Genomic DNA, 15436 nt, shown 5'->3' on the forward strand with positions numbered 1-15436 from the left:
GACTCAGCGTTTCTAAATGTATCCTATGACATGATGCATATCACCTGGACCTACACTAGCCTGAATTATTGGACACCAGATAAAGAACTAAGGGGGTCATTCTGACCCTGGCGGCCAGTGGCCGCCAGGGCCACCGACCACGGGAGCACCGCCAACAGGCTGGCGGTGCTCCAACGAGCATTCTGACCGCGGCGGTTCAGCCGCGGTCAGAAGCGGAAAGTCAGCGGTCTCCCGCCGACTTTCTGCTGCTCGTTTGAATCCTCCATGGCTGCGGAGCGCGCTCCGCAGCCATGAGGATTCTGACCCCCCCTACCGCCATCCTGTTCATGGCGGGAAAGCCGCCATGAACAGGATGGCGGTAGGGGGGGGGTCGCGGGGCCCCTGGGGGCCCCTGCCGTGCCCATTCCAATGGCATGGGCACGGCAGGGGCCCCCGTAAGAGGGCCCCGCAAGGTATTTCAGTGTCTGCCTTGCAGACACTGAAATACGCGACGGGTGCTACTGCACCCGTCGCACCTTCCCACTCCGCCGGCTCGATTACGAGCCGGCATCCTCGTGGGAAGGGAGTTTTTCCCTGGGCTGGCGGGCGGTCTTTTGGAGACCGCCCGCCAGCCCAGGGAAAAACTCATAATACCCTCCGCGGTCTTCTGACCGCGGAGCGGTATTATGGGGGCGGAATTCTGGCGGGCGGCCTCCGCCGCCCGCCAGAATTAGAATCAGCCCCTAAATATGTCTAGTATGGTGAGGGAGCTGAATCAGCTATTTGTCAAGAAGTGAAGATGGACCCTCTGTAGGTGAAAACACACAAGCTACTGTGTTAATACCTTTTGCTAAATACTCTTGGAGCAGACCATCCAAACGGTAACATCTCACATTTATCCTTCTGCAGCTAGCCTCAAGAACTTCAAAGATTCTACCTTGATAGGTATGTAGAATTAATTGCAGTAACTCAAAAGAATTCTCAAATTTCCGCACTACTTACACATTTTTTGGAAGACTCTCTATGTGAAATGGCTGAACTAGAAGTGATTGGTTCACAGATCCACCATTGGTTCGAGGTCCCCGGTTTTCTCGGGGAAATGAAATCCTGGGAATAAAACACCAAGCCGTTCAGACTCCTGGATCCCGGCACAATGGCAATTAAAAAGAAGACACTTTTTAAAACTCCAGCAGAAGAGCTGTTGTACATTTCTGAAATATTGGTGCCGATGATGGAAATAGAAATGGAAAAATGGGATTTGTTGCGAGGCTTGTTTTTGATCCGGGGTTTATGACCCATGAACTTTGCTACCTGCTTCTAAAAGCGTACAGAAGTGTTTTTATTGAGAACAAATATTTGTTAAAAAAGCTTGCACGTTCATGATGTTTTATTACACGTTTACGGGTTATGTATTGCTACTGATGCTAGTGTTCACAGGCAATTTGGGAAACTTAGTTTCCATTAATTATTATTGTGTCTTAGATGTGTACAATTCTAACACCAAAGTCTCATGGAAATCCTGGCACCAAGCACGATCTTCACCGATTGCTTTACTTAGGACATCGAAAGATAAAAGCCAGTGTTTTCGCTAGCAGCTATAGAGGAAAATCACTTCTAGGTGGGAGATTCTGAGGGATGAGTACCAATCATGATTCCTCAGCCCACAGACTTAAGGGAAAAAGGGGAAGGCTCTGATCACAGAAGGCAGTACAGGAAGCTAAGCAGGCCTCGATACATATTCACACGAGGTCAGAAAATAACAGATAATTCAGTTAGTCTGTTTTCTTAGGATGTTAGGGATTTCTTCATATTATATTTTTTATTATTTGCCTGGCTAATGTTCTAATTATTACAATATCTGCTAGCTATTCTTGGTATTAAATGTTTGTAAACGTCGAAGCGTGTCCCTCGACTTCACCAAATTAAGGCCACTCTGAAATAAACCTGCTAGTGTCTCTTGAAGGTTTGCAGGCTTACTGACCTGTCCTATGAAGCAGCTACCAGTGGTTCAGTGAGACCCCTATATATTCTCCTTGCTCCGCAGACTCGCAGGCTATCTGCATTATTCTGGGGGCTAAGAGAGAGCTACTGGGAAGGGAAAACTAAGGGCCAGATGTATCATCCATTTTTGCATTCGCAAACAGTGTGAATGGACGTTTGCGAATGCAAAAATGCCTTTCAGTATTTATGAAAAGCATCTGCAACGCAAAGTTAAGGAAATCGCAAAAATAGCGATTCCTTAAAATTGCGAGCTTATTTAGAGAATCCTTATTTGCGATTTCTAAACCACATGTAACAAGCAATTCCTTAATGCGAATTCGACATTTAGGAATAGCTATTACCACCAAGTTGAACTTGGTGGTAAGCATGTGCAAATTTTAAAAATGCATTTTGAAAATTAACATGTAACGCACACATGCCCCTTTGGCATGTGTGCGCCTTACATGTCCTTAAAACAATTCTTGGGGTGCAGCAGAGGGGGCCTTAGGCCCCCAGCACCCTGGATTTTGCATTTCCCAAATTCGCAAATTCCAGTTAGGAATTCGCGATTTGGGAAATGCAAAAAATGCGCAAATATGGGCCTACAGGCCCAGAGGTGAGAATGGGGCCGGTATCGCAATTTGCGATTCGGTAATAGCATTTGCGATTTTTAAGAAATCGCTATTACCGAATCGCAAATACGATACATCAATTTTGCGATTCAGAAATAGCGATTTCTTAAAAATCGCTATTAGAGAATCGCAAAATGGTTTGTTGATACATCTGGCCCTAAGTCTTGAGCCAGATCTGCAGAAAGGTGGCAAGAATATTCTTCTTCAAATATTTTGCATGCTTTATGACGGAAAGAACAGCACAGCTCTGGTCACTAAAATGGCCTACCACTTCTAGACTGCAGCAGTGAAGTCAAGCATTGTCCTGAGCACACAGGCATCTTATGGCTAGGCCCCCACTGCAATTCTATAATGACACGATGGAGGGTAGACATGTTGAAGAGGGTTGACTCAATGTCCAATTTACAAGTACAGAAAACAAGGAGAAAATCTCCTGTCCGCATTTCATTCTCCCCAGAACTAGCCCAGTAATCAATTTAGTGGTTAAAAGATCACCTACCCACAATATATTCTGGTGACATGCTTCACCATTGAGTCCTCATCCAGATACTCGTATCAAGACGGGTGGAAGAGTTTTGTAAGGGTTGAGACAGAAACATTAAAAATGCCCAGTGAGCACCTCTTTAAGCATGAGGTCCCCTAGCAAGATTAAAAACCAATGTCAAGCCAATGGAGACAATTAGGACCAGATGTATCAAAGGGTTTTAGCCATTCTATGTCTATGGGAAAATGTGTTCATACATATGGCCCATAGTTTACAAAGTTAAAAAGAGGAAGCGGCACTCTACAGTAACGTTTCAGTTTCAGTGAGGGTGAAGGAACCATTAAGTACAAGACTTTTCAACCCCTGCAAACCACATTGCTTCCAGTTGGCCTGCCCTTCGGAGTCCGCTGTACTGGAGTCTGGCAATTCCCGAAAAGGTTGCTAACTTAAGGTGAGGTCCACTTCTACCCCCCTACCCATCAACAAAGTAAATCTCCCTGGGAGGGAAGAGTAATGGTATCAGCCTCCAAAGGTAAAAACAAGTAAGCGGATCACTCCAGTGATATTGTGACTCCAGCTCAGCTGTAAACAGGATCAAGCATGAGCCTCGCCTAAACAAATCATATCTCAATGCATCCAGTAAACTTGAATCGCCAAGACTACTCTAGTAGAGTCTGGCTCAGTACCTAGCGGGTCTCCATCTTAAGGCCAGGCCCTCGGTAATCCCCTGCATATCTTCAAAGATAGTCCTCTCCCAAGACATATACTGTTATCCACACTGCTCACAAAGTCCTTGATTGAGCACTCAAAGACGTATTAGAGGGCAAGCAAAGAACTTTCCTTCTGGCCCTGTTCAGGACTCTGAAAGGCCAGGGCATCAGTCGCTTAGGACACACCATCTCCAGGCTGAATGTTTAACATGCGAGAGGTAGACATCTACATTACCTTCTCCGTTATTGCTAATACCAAAGAGTACAAATTCAGGCAATGCTCCAATCCTGGTGTCCAAGTTGGCTCCTCAACCAGTGCGTTTAAACTGAGCATCCTGGCATCCGAGCCGGCTCCCCAATCAGTGAGTTAAATTTGAGCTTCAAGAGTCATTTCATGCAATCAGAACAGAAAAACAACTAAGGATGCCCATTGTATCAAAAATGTAGATAGGAAACATTGCCTCGCCAAAAAGATGGGATTTACAACTTTCCCTCGCCCATCACCTCCCTGGCATGCAATCCAGACCTATTTTTGGCTCTCGACCTCAAAACATTCTCAAAGTGGACCCAGAGGGAGTGTAGAATCTAGAGCCACCTTTTTCAATGCTCATCCATCAAATCATTTGAGCAAAGTAAACAAAAATTCTGGAAACCACCCATATTCAATTCTGCCAATTACGCAACTAGGCAATGCATCCCTTAAATTCTCTAGCGGCAACATATTACCTTACCCCATCTGAAACACTGATCAGATCTTTTGAGAGAACTAAGGGGCTGATCTTAAGAACTTTCACCACTATCCAAGAATCTAAGCCGCCCTTCCAGTATCAATACCTGGTACGTGGAAGAAAGATCTGGAACAACCAATCCCACAAAACAATGGGACTGTTCTGGAGGGACAGCCCTAAAATGCACAAGAGTACTCCACAAAGAGAAACAGCCTTAAATGTCTTGTTCGAATAATATCTGACACCTGTCAGACTTTCCTGCATGTCCCATACTACCTCCACGACCTGCTGGTATTGCTACCAAGCTACATGCTCACTGCTCCAAACCTGGTGATCTTGCACCATGATCCAAAAGTACTGGAAGGAAATTATGGGGTATATTACAAGCATATTGGGCTATCTTCTCCCAGCTGACCCCACCATCCTGATTTTTGGGATACAACCGACCCCGAAATGCATCGCCCTGGCGGACTGAGCAGTGATCTGCCTCTTGACCAGAGCTGCAAAACAATTCATTGTGTTTTTTGGGAAGAAGATAGAGCCCCCTCCCATGAAGTTGTGGTCCCTGAGGCTCTGACAGACCCATACACTCCCCCTTTCCAATAGGAGAGTCACTCACCTCTGGCAACCACTAATAGAGTACTTTCCAAGCTGGAATTGATATGCTTTAACCCTTCGAGGCTCAGGACATTGCGATTTGTGAATAAACATACGCACTCCTCAATGCACGGGATGCTGGGACCTTTGGAGTGGGAACTTCAGGTCTCCCCTCTACCTACTGCTAGCGCCGACCATGCAGGAATGCCCTTGCCCTCTGGCATGAGGGAGCTTGGGCACCTTCCACTCACACCCCTTCTACTGGACATCTGACATGGCAGACTCATAGCTCCTGGGGCTGGATTGGAAAAGATATGGACCTCCAACTGGTTGCTCTTAATGTTCCCTTCTTTTGTTTGATATTGACTGTTGACATAGACCACACAGAAGTAAACACGATGTAGGAGGATCATTCGACTTCTCCATGACCTGTTGCACACGTGGGCTATTCTTTGCGAGCCTTTGTAAGGGTGGTCACGTTTACCTATCACTATACTGTGCCAATGGTCCATATTTTGTATGTAACGTTAAAAGGAGACAAAGATATTTGCAAAATAAATGGAACTAGGTTGATCGAAAAACTCTACAGTGTAACGTTTTTGTTTCACTGTGTATCCATCAATAAAACAGAATATTTGCACAATATCAATATCACCCTATCTTCCTATCACACTATAAACTACTATGGACCTGTTGTAGGATATTTCTGCTAGAAATGTAGTGTCGCTCTATTAAACAAAATAAATATACAAATATATTTTTAAAAAACAAAATGACGTGTATATGTGTATTTTTACCTGTAAGGATTTCTTGGTGACAAAGAGATAGTTTATCCTATGCCATGCTATTCATTATCTCAACTGTAGGGGACTAATTGTATACCGCCCACCATTATGGAGGTTGAATCAATTTCGGGCTTTATTTACGTTGCCAATTGTGGAATTTTTATGCATGAATGACAATGCTTTTTTCTGAATGTCAGTTAAATTATTATTGCAAATTTTTCTACGGTAACGGGTTATACTTAATTGTTATTTATATTTTGGTCAAATATATAATCAGATCAAATTGAATTGGTTTTCAGCCTTGAGGATGTCAATGCGAGTACAGTTCGCACAACGAAACACGTGTTGGCTGGATTTTCAGGAATTTCAAGAACACACTGAATTAAACAAGATGATTTGCTGTATTACAAGATATGGACAATGGTCATATTTACTTGACATGAGTGCCTTGGATTGTGTATTGCTTTATCTCATTTGAGGTTTATTTGGAGGAGTGGGGTGGGTCCTCCTTTCAAGAGCACTGTGGGGATATTTCTTTATTCCTAAGTGACTAGAGGTGGAATAATTGTGAGCACCATTCCTACAAACACACCCTTTTGGATTGTTCAACTGTAGGGGGATATAAGGATGCGTCGAATTACCATATTTCAAAGCTATGATAAAGTGGGTGGGGGTTCAATACAGATCCCCCCAGTTGAACCTGTAATGCACTGCGTCATCACATGCTGCAGAAGAGTTTTTTTATTCAACAACTTATTTTTTTAATGGGCTAACATGAAGGTGGTCTGTAAGGTAATGGAAAGACAACGCTTAGAGGCTTAGAACAGCCATCGCAAATTTTCAGTTTTTCAAACATCTTGCTTGACAATGATGAAAATCAGGTTTTCCCATTGAATATTTGCATCAATATGTTGTCCTGAATGTACTTATGTAGATATGATGCGCAAATCCATACTGTGGAATGCAAAAGAATCCTTAACTACTCTGCATGTTGTATCCTTTGGATGTTAATTTAAAAGCAATGTCTGAAAAACATCTTTGCTATCAAGAGAGCCTTAAAATATTACTGTGACACCAGAAGGGATTAGATCCCAATTTGGAGATTACAGCATGATTTAGTGAGTTTTACCTTTCTAGGTCTGGCGTGACAGCATAGCTGTACATGTCACGTAATATCACCAATATATATGGAGTGTGATTTTGCTCCACCTAAGTGAGTATTACAGTCTCAACTCATGCTATAGGCTATTTGGTGTACAATTCCGTTTTCCAGGAAGTGCTTTCATCGGCGTGTATGAGGGACTATTTTACATTTCACAAGTACATATAATCAATCGTCACACTAGTTGTCACAAATTATTTTTACCTTATTTTCAATCTTATGGAAAAAGTAACCTCTTTTAATACCTTTTCCCTAGCATTGACAATGGCAACAGGACAGCTTTAATGGGACGAACATGCATGCAAGGCATGTAAACAGCATTTGTGGACTAGTCTTCACATGCATTGGCACATAAAAGCCAGGCCTACTGGCTTTGCCAATGCTTGCTAATATACAGCTGTGAGGCAGCATATATGGAAAAATTATCCAGCCCTCAGTCAACACAAGTGATTGGGGTGGAGGTAATGTTCGCAGAAGCACTCAAGAGCAGGGTTTCTCTCCAAACAGACAGGACCCAAAATCAAGGAGTCATTCAAAGCCAATTTGAAAAAGCCGATAGGATGCATCCTCACCATCTATGGCTTAACGTTCTTCTGCAAGATGCCAATACTGAGAAATCCACCACAGGCTCAGGAGTAATGCAGACAGGTCTGAATGCACATGGTTTGCATTACTGTGGTATTATACTTACAAATCAACGAATGCAATATAGGTTTATATAATACATGCACAAGCGCACATGAAGTAGGTGACCATCTTACCACTTGTTTATCTTTGGACGCCTCCTCCCCTGGTTCAGTGGATTTATTACATTATCAAAATGTTTCATTGGTTTTGCACTCTATCTATTGAACAAAATCCATTTGTATTATACGACTACCCTTGAAAACAATAAGAAGATATTCTTTCAAGAAGAGAGTAATGATCCCCGAATATCTGTGCAAATGTCCAAGACCTCTCTGGACATACTAGAACAGTGGTTCTTAACCTGTGGCACAGTGACTCCTGGGGTCCGCAAAGTCTACTCAGGGGGTGAACGATTGCTTAGAAAATTAAATATTATCAGCAGATTAATAACAGTTATATAAATAAAGCAGAATATACAGTCAAACATTTTAAAACATTCTTTAGATGCGAAGGAATTTTAAACTGGAGACTAAGAATTAAGTTTGTATTCTCGTCTTGATGTGTGGGAGCAGTGCAAGTGCATCAAACAGAATACAGTAAGGACGATGAATGGCCGCCGGTGAATTTAGAAAAGCTCCAACCTTCCTAATAAATATTTATTTTTTACATTTATTTGTGAATCTAATATATTATTCCATCATTTATGTGTGTGTTTGATGAATGTTTGTTTCTGTATTTTTTGTGCACTGTTTTGCAGATCAAATCATTGAAAATGCTTAGGCCAGGGTCCCAGGCTTCCAACAAGGATTCAGTTGGGGTCCCAGGGTTCCAGTAATGTTTAAGTGGGGGGGGTCTACAGAAGTGAAAAGATAAAGAACGACTGCGTTAGGATGATGAAGCACTATGTGTTGCAGAGGAGGGATGGTTGAGAATAAATATTCTTGTTCCCATGCTTGGAGACTCAAGGGAATGAATATATATATTGCACAAAGAGTGTGAGATTGTATACAACCCCCAGAGTAAGCTTAAGAAGGAGGCAGCCTGGATAAAATCAAGAAGAGAAGGAGCAGTTAGGCAAAGTGTTTATTTTTAAGTCAAAGAACTCCCTTGCAATTGAGATAAACAGGAGCAGCGCATAAAAGGGTCGGAGGGCGGAGTTGGGAAACGAAAGAACCTTATTGTAAGTGAAAACTCTCTTTGTGATGTGAGCTACACAAATAATTTGTGCACAGTAGTGCTTTTAATGTTCTATCTCAAATATTCCAGATAAAGGGGACCAGGGATAAAAAAAAAAGTTAGCTGGTAGATTAAAATTGTGTAGGACGATATCACCCCAACATTAAAATAAATCAATAGGTAAAAGCATGAGTGTGCTCGGAAAATATAAAATAAAATTATAAATATTCTAATAAGCCATTTGTTAGAGAAGATGTGTTGGATGATAAGAGTAATAGTATGCACATGTAAAAACATTGTGAAACTATTAACTGGGCAACGATTTGAGAACAATTTAGGGGAAGTTAATGTGTAATTTATTGTCCACCTAGTTACAGCCTTGAGTTGTTTCTAAAAACATCCCTGTTAACTATGTAAAAACTTCACAGGCCCCAGGTGAAGCTCTCCACGTACTGCTGCATTGCTCTTGCTTCTTAAGTGTTTTCTGGGTGCTTCCTCCTTGCTGCGCCCTCATTTTTCAATGCTTCCTCCTTCCTTCCCCCGTTTTCTGACTGCTTCCTCTTTAATTTTCCCTCGTTTTTCACTGCATCCTCTTTACTCCCCCCCCTGTTTTCTGAGTGCTTTTTCCTAGCTTTTCACTTTCCTTTACTGCGTTTCCCTTTAATTTCCCCCCGTTTCGTGAGTTATTTCTCCTTGCTTTTCCCTCATTTTTCACTGCTTTCCCATTAATTTCCCTTCCTTTTCTGAGTGCTTATTCCTTGCTTTTCCCTTGCTTTCACTGCTACTCCTTGTTTTTCCTCTCATGGCCGCTCCCGCCCGCCAGCTGTTTTCCTGCCTCCCACCTAGCCTCATACACCAGCACCCCTCCCTCCTCCCAGGACCTACTTAATGTAGGTGGCAGCACAGCTGTGCAGCGGATATGCTGCTGGCACACTGCCGATGCACCAATGGCAAGCCAGTCTGCGCCTGAAACCCTGGTTCTTCCACCCCGCAGGTACACCATCGCAGACCTCCAAGCCCTGCACCCGTGCTCATCGACAACACCTGCTGCCGCATATCTCCATACACCACAAGAGGACCATTCTCCTAACATCACTCCCACTTAAACTGCAACACTGAAGCAACCAACAATATCGAAGACACCACAAACATGACTGCGCCCATCACTCCGACCGCCACCGCCACGGCACAACACCAGTACATTCTACTCAACACACGATTGCTCAGCAAACACACCACAGAGATCTGGGACAGGATCTCCTCCCTCACCCTGGACGTCATCTTCATCACAGACACCTGGCTGAACCCCCGCCTCTGCGGCAGATATCACCATTGCCACACCCAAAAGCTACAAGATAACACACTGTGACCAAATCAACAAGCCCAGGGGTGGCCATCATCTACAAGAACACCATCCGCTGCACAACCTCCCCGGACGATCAGACTCTAAAAGCATTTCAAGTTCCAACTTCACATAGATGGAAAAAGCACCATCAGAGGCACCCTCGCATACAGACCAGTGGGACAAGGCCCTGGCTTCTGCAATGCCATCCTGACCTCATCAACCTGATCGCCTTTGGACCGACCACTACTGCGTCCACTTCACCATCTCAGGATCTACCAACAATGGCACCACCCTCCCCCCGCCCCCCCCCAAGCTCCACACGCAGAAACTAGAAAACTGTATCAGAAGACAAGTGGAACAATGCTCCCAATTCCCACCTCCCCAACACATCATCTGACCCAGAACAGGCTGCAAAGAACTTCTCTGAGTGGACCTCTGAATGCGCAGACACAATCGTTCCCCCCACAAGCCAGCCAAACCGAAAGTACCAGCCAGAAGAGCTAGCTAGTTCACTACAGAGCTGAAATCCTCCAAATGCAACTGACAGCAACTAGAAAGGAAGTGGCCTACTAGCGAAAAGACAGAAGACCATCATAACAGCACTCAACCCATACCACCGCCTCCTGAGAGAAACAAAGAACACTCTAGCAGACCACATAGAAGTCAGCACAAATCATAGCAGGGAGCCCCTTGCCATCATGAAGGAGTTCTCCAACCCCGCAACCATCCAGAACGACATCACCCCTCTAAAGAACTGTGTGACACCCTGGCAAACTTCTTCCACAACAAGATCTCAGCCATTTACAAGAACTTCAAACCCCAAACCCCGCTGTCGACAGCATTCACCTACTCATGTTGTGTAGCCATTTTAGCAATAGTTTTAGACATGTTATTTTAGCAAACTAGGCCTTCCGCTATGCACTTTAACCTAGATATGTTTAATTCCAGCTTCGCTATATTATTTTAACAACAGCCACATTTGCAGTCTTGTTTTATTTTCTCTATATAGCTGTCCTTCGCCTAGGTCAGGACTATGTTCTTAAACCAGACATTTCTTTCACTCTGTGCTTTTCTCAAGGCTGCAGTAAGATAGGTTGTGGGAAAAGTGGTACGCTTGGTCTCCAATGTTCACAGAAACTTACACACTTACGTGGGGGATCCTTTCTTGGAACATCAGCTGTTTTTATTATAAAAACACTACAGAGGGAGATTCCAGCCAGACGACCACAACTGTATGCTGATTGCTGAGTGCTTTGCTTTGCTGCTTATGTAGACTACAGACCTCTTCATCAGGTATGTGGGATGATGTCTTCCCAGGGGACCCTTAAGGGCAGAATTAGAGCTTAAGAGGCTGTTCTCTAACATAGTCTAGGAAGGAACTATTCTTAAAAACTGTAGTGACAACATGGTAGTGTTATTTAGTGTTTTCCTCTCCTTGTCACAATTTTAATCCTGTCATGCTTCATCGTCCTAGTTATTGCAATACATGCTTTATTATCTAAGATGCAGTTACTTCAATAAAAACCTTATTGAACTATACTCTGCCTCTGATTGTCCTTGCATAGGTGAGACTAATGTAACTGAGAAAAATGGATGAGATCTGAGTGACCACGATTTCCGTGAGGAGTCATTTGGGTCCTGCACTCGGTTGCCCAATCATCCCTGCTCTTGGGTGGAGATGAGGCACTGCTAGTAAGCCAGAACAAAACCCAGATTAGGCCGACAGGTGTCAACTGGTGTGGGATCAGACTCAGTCCCCCGCATTACAAGTGATTCTGCCACCCGAATGCAGTAGTCTCATTAGGATAATGAGAACCTACGCAACACTCACACCCATGAACACAAACCAAAACACTTGCTCATCCATTGGGACCCTCAGAACTCATGCCCCATTGTCCATCATAAACTCCATACACTCAGCGGCACCCACAGACCCATGTCCCCATCGCTTCTTCAACTACGGTATCAAGGCGAGTAAGCGAGCTTAAGAAAGTCCTGAATGCCTCCATCACCACAGCCTCCTTCCCTAAGGGCTGGAAACATGCTGAAGTGAGGCCCCACCTGAAGAAACCATCCGCTGACCCAGTAGATTAAAAGAACTACAGGCACATCTCCCTTCTCCCCTTTTGGTTGAAGGTTCTCGAAAAGGCGATCAAACAGCAACTCACCAAACACCTGGAATACTACAACCTCCTGGACCTCTCTCAATCTGGAATCTGAGCCAACCACAGCACCATGACAACCCTGACTGCAGCCACTGACGACATCAGCGCTTCTAGACCATGACGAAACAGCAGCCCTCATCCTCCTGGACCGATCAGCCACCTTCGATACCGTCTCCCACCACATCTAAATCAACAGACTCCACTTAATGGGAATCCAGGGAGACACCCTTAAATGGATTGTCTCATACTTCACCGGAAGAACCCACAGAATCCATCTCCCACTATTCACCTCGGAACCCAGAAGACCATCTGTGGCACCCCATAAGGATCATCCCTCAGCCACCGTCTTCAACACATACACAACCTCCCTAGCCTACACCGTCAGATTGCACGGATTCAACATCAATTCCTATGCGGACAACACCTAGCTCATCCTCCACCACCAGGGTTAACTTCCACAGACGTATGATGAACATCGCCGATTGGATGAAGGACAACTGTATCGAGCTCAACACGGGCAAGACGGAAGTCCTCATCAGTGGAACAACACCTCATCATGGAATGTCACTTGGTAGCCTGCTAAACTTGGCCTTTCCTCCACCCCGACAGACCACACCCGCAACCTCGGCATTATCTTGGACAGCAAGTTATCTATGCAGAAACAGGTAAACGCCCTCTCATCCACCTGCTTCTACACTCTATGCATGCTCTGTAAGATTTTCAGGTCACTCCCAATCAACACCACAAGGACCGGCACTCAAACCCTCGTCACCAGCAGGCTGGACTACAGTAACACTCTTTACGTAGGATTAACTGCACGACTCCTGAAGAGACTACAGACAATACAAAAGTCAGCAGCAAGACTCATCTTTGACCTCCCCAGATGGACTCAAATCACCCGCACCTCAAGAAGCTGCAATGGCTCCGGATCCAGAAGAGATGCCATTTCAAGATGCTGACCCACGCGTGCAAAGCCCTACACAACGAAGAACCAGCATACATCAACAAACGAATGCCCTTCCATCAACCGCCCAGACTCCTGTGATCTGCTCCTTCTTCCTCGCAGACACCCCCAGATTCGCCAATCCAACAGCAGAGGACGCTTCTTCTTTCATGTGGTGACCATGCACCTCAGGAATGCCGCATCACTCCGGTTATTCAGGAAAGGACTCAAGATATGGCTGTTCGAATGAACAGAGCACTGTGAAGCAGCTAGCAACTCCAGTGCCTTGACCTCACTGGTAATTTGCTGCGCTTTAAAAATCCTGATTGAATAATTGATGTAAATGGAAGTAAAAGACAAAAGTATGATCAAATTACCCATTTCAAAGTCATATCTAATTCTACAGAGGAAAAAAAGTAATCCGAAATTAATATTTTTAAGAGGCCATTGGATGATACTCAGTGCTACAGGCAACAAAAGTTGGCACCTCTACATACAGGGGAATAATTCTGCTTTCAAAATAAAACTCAAGGCAGATTTAAAAAATCTATATACTGCAGTGCAGCATTTCGAAAGTTCAAAATGAAATCAAGTTAAATCAAGAACTTAATACAAAAATAAAATCAAAGGCGCTGAAGTCCATAACTGATGTGATTGCAAAACAGGCAATCGTTTATGTTTAGGCTGCCCGAGTTGAATTTTTGTTAAAATGTTCAGGTTGGGGAATTCTAGTTCTCAATGGTATGTGCAGGTGGTTGGAGGAAAGCGAATACAGTCGGGTGAGTGACTGCTCTGAGTTCCACCTGTGGATGGCTCTAACCAAGTTGTGGTTTTCACTCCTACCTCTTTGCCCAGGTCTTCTCGGATGACTTGTTGGATCTCATGGAGGCTTGTTTGAGGGGCCTGGCTGTGAAGCACCTTCAGGGTGTCAGTGTACTCCTTAGGCAGCAAGTAGTCAAGGGCGCCCAGGTGCTGTCCTACTTTGATGTAGGTTCCCCTGTTGGCACAACACAGATCTCGTAGGCGCCTGGCTGACCGGAAATGTACCTAGAATCATAAAAAGAATGATCTGAAACAAAATGCTACATGTCACAACTTGACCTGGAAAGAAAGAGTTCCAGGAGGATGGAGCAAAGGTTTACAAGTGCAAACAATGGGTGAACCAGAATCAGCATGCAAACAGCCTACTAGAAAAAACACAAATCACAGTTACAGGGCAGCAGGAGGACTGATACAATGGGGAGCAGAAAAAACATGGCATCTGACTACTAGTACAGGTGAAGGAGAGGAAGTAGAGCAATCAGATTAAACCCCCACCCCAGAAGGTTAGCCCAAATCTCCAGGAAGGGAAAAATAAAATAAAACCCAAAAGGAATGCAGTTTCAGAAAAAGACAAATATGCATTACCATCTCCCAATGTACCCCAAGCAGAGCATGGCAGTCAAAAAAGGAACATAGCTTGAATGCAGGAGAGAACAAAGATCATCTGCCTCAGCCCCTGGCCAATCCCTGACACACTGTCAAATGCTCAAATCTGAGAAAGGTTCAAAACCAAATTAGAACCATCTTAATCTGTATATTTGAGGGCTAAATCAACCACAGCATCAAGCATCACTGAGAAGCGAGGTGAATGTACCACACATATGAGCAATGGCAAGCAGAAAACCAGCAGGTTAGACAGAGTGAATTAGCAGGGGTCTCTGCAGTGTTATAAAGGAGAATGATAGCTTTTCCAAGGAAGCAATGCTGTTGCTCTTCCACAGAAGGGTCCATCTCCAGATTCCTATGATGCAGGCCACAATGAACAAACACCCAATGACTGGTGGATGGGTACAACTCATAGTATTACGTCCAATGAATAGCAAAATACCCACTGGAAATGGATTCCTCCGAATATACGAATAATGACAAACCAGCATGCCACGAGGCTGGTGAAACAGGTTGACCGCTCCGAATGGCAACAAGGGAACATAAAGGAGATGTACTGTCACTTAAGACTTCTATGCCACAAGGCAGGCCAGGACCAGGTTCTGACTTTCTAAATACAAACAGAGCCTTGCAGACCGTGCAGCATTTTCCAGTTTCCAACCACTCTTTGAAGAGTCGTAGTACGGGGCTCGGTC

At 44.3% G+C, this 15436-nt stretch overlaps 1 protein-coding gene across 2 annotated transcripts in view; it reads right to left on the reverse strand.

Annotated features, from left to right (window-relative positions):
• ADCK1 (aarF domain containing kinase 1) overlaps positions 1-15436 on the reverse strand; it is a 699440-nt gene that overhangs the window by 497024 nt on the left and 186980 nt on the right. For both annotated transcript variants that reach the window (XM_069208397.1, XM_069208398.1), the window contains exon 4: positions 14157-14360. In XM_069208397.1, coding sequence (XP_069064498.1) covers positions 14157-14360 — 204 coding nt within the window. The remainder of the gene's footprint in view (positions 1-14156; positions 14361-15436) is intronic.

Source organism: Pleurodeles waltl, chromosome 9 (genome assembly GCF_031143425.1).
Source record: "Pleurodeles waltl isolate 20211129_DDA chromosome 9, aPleWal1.hap1.20221129, whole genome shotgun sequence".
Taxonomy (NCBI): Eukaryota; Metazoa; Chordata; class Amphibia; order Caudata; family Salamandridae; genus Pleurodeles; species Pleurodeles waltl.